Here is a 6,328-nt window from a genome sequence, read left to right as displayed (position 1 = left end):
TGGGGCGATCTCAGTTGCGCCACCAAAAGTTAGGCGACTATACTTTCCAAAAAATATCGATAGCGATAAGTGTCGCCACAGATGCATATTTCTTTAGTTGCTACCTCTTCTATAATCATTTGCTCCTTTGTGGCGACTATTGACACGTCTTGGCAATTTTGAGGTCCCATAACCTCGCCTCGAAAGATCTTTTGTGGCGATTTAAAGTTACAAAATGTTTCAGTTTCTGATAGTGATATTTACATCTGCAGTTTTTATTTATATATATAGCTTTAGTGCTCACATTGTTTTAAGCATCCATTGACTAAGAGCAATTGCTTTTCAATTCTAGCTTCAAATTATTAAATTTAAAATTAACTTGCAGAAAAGTTAGCCTTATCATATATAAACCTGAAACACTAATTAAAATGGGCAGTTGTCACATATCTATAAAATTAGGGCATCATAGTTTAATACATGCATCTATATCAAAGGACACAGTGTTTGCTGAAGTATCAAAAGTTAATCCTACACCTTGAAGTTGATTACTTCCTAATATTGCGAAGGGTCTTTCCCATGGTAAAAAAGCCATGCAATATTGTCCATTAAAGTGCACAACAACTCGTTCATTTACCAGTAACAACATGGTACTCGGGCTTACGCTGCCAAAGTACAGCTTCACAACAGGAAAATTTACTTCACGACTCGGATCCGCTTTATAGCAAGTGTCAAAAGGTTCAGCTGGAGTATCAACCAGGGGAATATCTCGTACTTCTTCTCTAAATACGTAACGAAATAGAGTGTAAAATTCTTGAGGAAATCGAGAAATAAATGTTCCAGTATCCAAGAGGACCCCACCAGTCAAGTCCTTTCTAAAATTCCACCATGACGGGCTCAGTTGAACTTCCTTGTCATTAATGAAAACTTTATAAAGGTCGACAAAATAAAATGAAGGATACTTGAGATTTAGTATTAGTTTTGCTGATGTTGCTCTTGGAAATATGGTTTTATGGAAGCTAAGTGTAGATTCCTTTGCTGAATAATATGGTGGGAGACACATGGACATTAAGTCCGCTCCAAATTGTGTTGGTAAAGAATATCCACCAATGATTTTTCTACGCCCAAGGCCAACAACTCCAGAAAATTCACCACTAAAAGCAGTTCCATTTGTTTGATCTTGGCCACATCCAAATATAATCCTAACTGGTCTTTGGTCTAAAACAAAAGTAATCACATCATCTGCCATGTATCCTTTTGATCTTTCTCCACTCGCGTATTTCACATCGTAGGTACAACTATGATCACTAGTACACTTATAATTTAGGTCCAGATCATCTAAACATCTTTCACTATGTAGAAAGCAATCTATCTTTCGGAATACTTTTGAATTTGTGGGAACATATAAAGGCTGAAGTTTTTGTTCGTAACACTTATTTGGTTCACATGGTCCACATTGCCACCAAACTAAATCACTTCCGGTGTCTACTAGCAAGTAATTTTTAACTTCTTGACTGCCAAGCATAAAAGATGCAACATACTCACCATTTGCGTAATGTGTGCTTGTTGATTTTGGAACCTTTTCGTGGCTGATCTTGCTCCCTCGTGCAGTCCGATTTCCTATTTCAAAAATCGATGCTAAAGAATTTGCTCTAGCATGACATCGCGCAAGCCTTTTTTCAATCAATGAATCATAGCCCTTGAACTTTGATTTTTCAAATACATCGCGATGGTAAATAACAAAAGTATAGGATGGCATTGGTGGATCTGGAAGCTTAGTCGGATCAAGAGACATAAATCTTTCTTTAGCTAGCTTAATATAAGTGGAGTTAAGGGGTGAAAAAGATTTTTCATTGCCTAAAACAACAAGAAGAATTGAGAAAATAATTGTCATCGAAAGGTGAATATAGAGAAAGTTCTCCATTGGTATAGAACTTAGTGTAGGAAGTTATTTTTCTAATTGCTTGACTTAGTGCGAAATATATATGTCTACCACTGCTTACAATCATCAATTTCATGTCAAAACAGGAAGAAAACCCTGAGTTAATTGTAGATATTCCATTCTCTTTGTAAAACAATAGTGTGAACAGTTAAGGAAGGAATTAGTTCTCAATAAAGCTAATATAAGATTTTTTTTGCCTTTTTTCTCCTTTTTCCATAATTGCAAAAAGGACCAGATTTTGACATCTATTTATTTTTTGGTAAATGAAAGAATTTTTTTCATTTTTCACGAACTTCTTTCCTAAATAGAGAGCATGAAATCTCATGAGATAATTTAAGGAACTTTATTAATGTGGATTCCCCATTACAGACCTTTGTGTAGCGACCCTCGGTAATCAGAGCGGATCCAGGATTACGGTCTACGGATTCAACCTTGAAGATTCTTAGCATTGAATTTATTATAATTTTAAAGTTATAGCTTAATATCTACTATTCAACGCAATTTTAGTAAATTTTTATATACAAATTTATATTTTGCACCGAATGTATCGGGTTCAGGTGAACTTGATTTTCTAAAGATGCATTCGCCCTTGTTTATATAACGTTTCATTATATATATATATATATTTGTTGTGTTTATTAAATTATAATAACAAAAATATCTACTAATATATTTCATTAGAGACATACCATAACTAAATTTTGTAAGTTCTAACGAGGAATGCAAAAGCTCTCGTGAAGTTGAATATCATTTGAGATTTTAAATTTAAATGAATTTTATTATCTTTCATGCCTTAAAAGTTAAAAATATGGGGGAAAAAAGAAAGTTTGGTAATTTTTTTCTATAACATTCAAATAAAATCTAAATGACAAAATATTATTACACGAGTGTGGCAGCCAATCGTTATAATGGAAAAAAAAGATCCAGACAAAAGAAAATATTATAGAGAAGTTTGACTGTATTTACGTTATATTAATCATCCATTGACTAGGTATAGTGGCTGACCAAACACCATTTGTTTCCTTTAAGGTTAAGATGCCAAAAACTCAGTATATATATCGAATTATTAAGATGTTGTCTTTAAATCTGAATATTAAATAACTAAAAAAAATTCTCATATGTATACTTTCTCTTTATTTGAAAAATAACCAATATAAAGTTCAATAGTATTAAAATTATATATTATATTCAAAAATATTAAAGAAAATCTCTATGTAAATGGTGGCATTGTAAAAACTGTTTGTTTCATGAAACACACACTAACGGTGATTCAAAAGTAATTGTTGTGAGGTGGTGATATTCATGTTTTCTGAAATTTTGGGAACTCTTATTTTCTGTCTGAGAATTACAATTTATTTGCTACAAAAGAAGAGCAAGAAGAAGACATACTAGCTGTAGTCATTGTGAAATTATTTTATACACCTTGAGATTGCAAGACAACGAAATTTTGTACATACCTCAATCACATGCATCAATGTCAAATGACAAAGTACTTGCCGAAGTATCAAATGTTAATCATATCCCTCGGAGTTTGTATTGGGAAAAAATCGATATTACACTTAGAATTAATTACGTGGCTGACATGTCAAGACACGTGGATTTATTAATGACAGCTGGCAAAGAGTACTTAAAGAGACACGAGTCTTATTAGGTACGGGCTCATGAAGACAAGAAGGAACGGTCACCCGGGCCTCTTGATAATTTGAAGAGACACTGGTGGAATGAACCAAGGCAATAAAACGTGTAGATTCATAATGTCTGTAATTAATAAGCGTAATTGATAGGAAACGATATAGAATCTTCACGAAATAGTTACGATTGCTACTTATAACGTTTTATTAATGTCATTAAATGCTCATAATGGCTTTATTATGAAAGGAAAGAAACATTGTACTTGGAAATAGCTATAAAAGGGAGAGAAATAACATTTGTATGAGGACACTGATTATTATTGAAATATACTTATTTACATTGTTTATTCGACTACTTCTCAGTCTGATTTTCTTTTATTGTTATACAATTATTTTCTTTATTTGATTATCAGTAACCCGAGTTCTTCTAAAATTACGCTTTGACCGATTTCCTATTTTTTGGTTAAACAAATTGATTCCGTTACCGGGAATTTGATAATCTTTTACTTTCTAAATCAATTCTTCTGTCAAAATATCATGTCGAACGTTGACGACATCAACCAACAAAATCAACAACAACACTTGAATCAGCAAAATCAACAAGGAGATGGAACTCCAATTTCCTCACCACAAAACTCTCCTCGACAATCTCGTGAAGGGACACCTGACAGATCGCAATCGCATATGAATGACTAGCATGGGGAAGATCAAGATATCGATGCAGCAGTAAAACAATTAATTGCAGAACAGGTCAGCAATGCTCTTCAGGCTTTTGCTAGCAGGTTGCCAACCGTACCACCAACTCCACCTCCAAACAACAATGTAACCACAGAGAATCCGCGACCGGGACTCGTTATTTCAGGCAGCGGAGGAACGCCCAGAGAATCTCGTGATGGAGAGTCAGGTAACCCAGTGAATTTTGATTTACAAAGTTTAGTACTAACTCTGCAGAAACAGCTCAAGGAACAAAGCGATCGCATAGAGCAAATACCTGGAGTATCGCCCGTAATCAAGGGGATAGATATGGAAAAATATTCTCAACAACCTTGGAAGCCAAGTGCTGCTCCCTTACCAATCCCAAAGAAATTCAAGATGCCTGATATCCCGAAGTACGATGGAACAACTGACCCACGAGATCATGTGACTGCATTTACAACTGGTGTAAAGGGCAACGATTTGACCAAGCAAGAAATCGAATCAGTGTTGGTCAAAAAATTTGGAGAAACACTCACGAAGGGAGCCTTAACATGGTATTCTCTTTTACCCGAAAATTCTATTGATTCTTTTGCTGAGCTTGCAGATTGATTTATCAAAGCACACTCGGGAGCTCAAAAAGTTGAAAAAAGAATGGAGGACATTTTCAAAATAAAATAAGGAGATACGGAGGTGCTCAGGGAATTCGTAGACAGATTCCAACGTGAAATGATGCTGCTGCCACGCGTACCTGATAACTGAGCGGCTATGGCCTTTGCTAGTAATCTGAATGAAAAAAGCTCAGAAGCCACAAGAAGACTTAAAGAAAGCTTACGAGAATTCCCTGCAACAACTTGGAATGATGTTTACAATAGATATAGCACGAAGCTGCAGATAGAAGAAGATACTATTATTCAGTCTCGGAAAGATGAAATAATAAGTTCAAGGCGGGTTGAAACTGAAAAAAGGTCCGGTAAAAATAGGTACGAACCGTATATGGGACCAGCAGGAAGAGATTCGCGTTCAAAACAGTAAACCCAAGGTACGATTCTAGATCAAGGGAGAGAGAATCAGGTTCATCGTCAAGGTTCGGAAAAGAGCAAAATATGAGGGACATGCGAGACGACGACAGAGGTTCAAAAGCAAAAATTGGTGGTTACAGTTTTAACGTAAGCACGTCCGAATTAGTGGCTGTTCTAAGAAGCATGGGAGATAAGGTACGGTGTCCAAAAGAAATGAGATCAAATCCAAAAAGGAGGAATCCCGAATTTTGGTGTGAGTTTCACAACGACCACGGTCACAAAACGGCGGATTGCAGATTATTACAAGGTAAAGTTGAGCATCTATTAAAGCAAGGGTACTTAACAGAATTGTTTAGTGAAAAGGGAAAGCGGGCATATATGAAGAATAGGCAAGAACTCCCGAAACCTCCATCGCCGAAACGAACAATTAACGTCATAAATTGAGGAGAGGAGATCAATGGCGTAGCATAAACGGAAGCAAGGAAGGTGTCGAAAATCACAGTCACCCACGGGAAGTGAGTTCATGATTTTTTGGAAGAAGATAGTATAACAATTGATGATGTTGATGCAGATGGCTTGCTGACCCCACACAATGATGCACTGGTAATATGTTTACTTGTACATGATACCAATGTAAAATGAGTTTTGATTGATCCAGGTAGTTCTGTGAATATCATTCTGATGAGAGTGGTAAACGAGATGCAAGCCGATGACAAGTTGATACCCAAGGCACGCACCCTTTCTGGTTTCAACAACTCAAGAGTCGTAACAAAAGGGGAGATAATACTCACCACATCTGCAGAAGGAGTAGTCAAAAACACCAAATTTAGAAATGGACATGGCTTACAATATGATTCTCGACAGGCCATGGATTCACGAAATGGATGATGTTCTGTCTACCCTATCACGCCCCTTTTTACTCGTGGAATGCGGGTTTCGACATTTTGGGACAATTCGTTTCCTTTTTTGGAAGGGGTATGGAGTTTGAAGAGTCGCCACCTAACGGATTTAAGGTGTGTTAGGGCACCTATAGAAAATAACTCATAAACCAGTTTGCATTACCA

At 36.1% G+C, this 6,328-nt stretch overlaps 1 protein-coding gene across 1 annotated transcript; it reads right to left on the bottom strand.

Annotated features, from left to right (window-relative positions):
* Positions 1-442: 442 nt before the first annotated feature.
* On the bottom strand, positions 443-1,900 carry LOC109221286 (protein ASPARTIC PROTEASE IN GUARD CELL 1-like). Its single transcript, XM_019385751.1, has one exon. It carries the CDS (start codon positions 1,898-1,900, stop codon positions 443-445), a length of 1,458 nt encoding a protein of 485 aa, XP_019241296.1.
* Between the last annotated feature and the right edge of the window lie 4,428 nt (positions 1,901-6,328).

This window comes from Nicotiana attenuata, unplaced genomic scaffold (genome assembly GCF_001879085.1).
Source record: "Nicotiana attenuata strain UT unplaced genomic scaffold, NIATTr2, whole genome shotgun sequence".
Classification (NCBI taxonomy): Eukaryota; Viridiplantae; Streptophyta; class Magnoliopsida; order Solanales; family Solanaceae; genus Nicotiana; species Nicotiana attenuata.
This window is presented reverse-complemented; position numbering and strand designations above follow the sequence as displayed.

Coding starts and splice junctions, on each gene's coding strand:
- LOC109221286 (XM_019385751.1), bottom strand. CDS start 1,900: ATGGAGAACTTTCTCTATATTCACCTTTCGATGACAATTATTTTCTCA.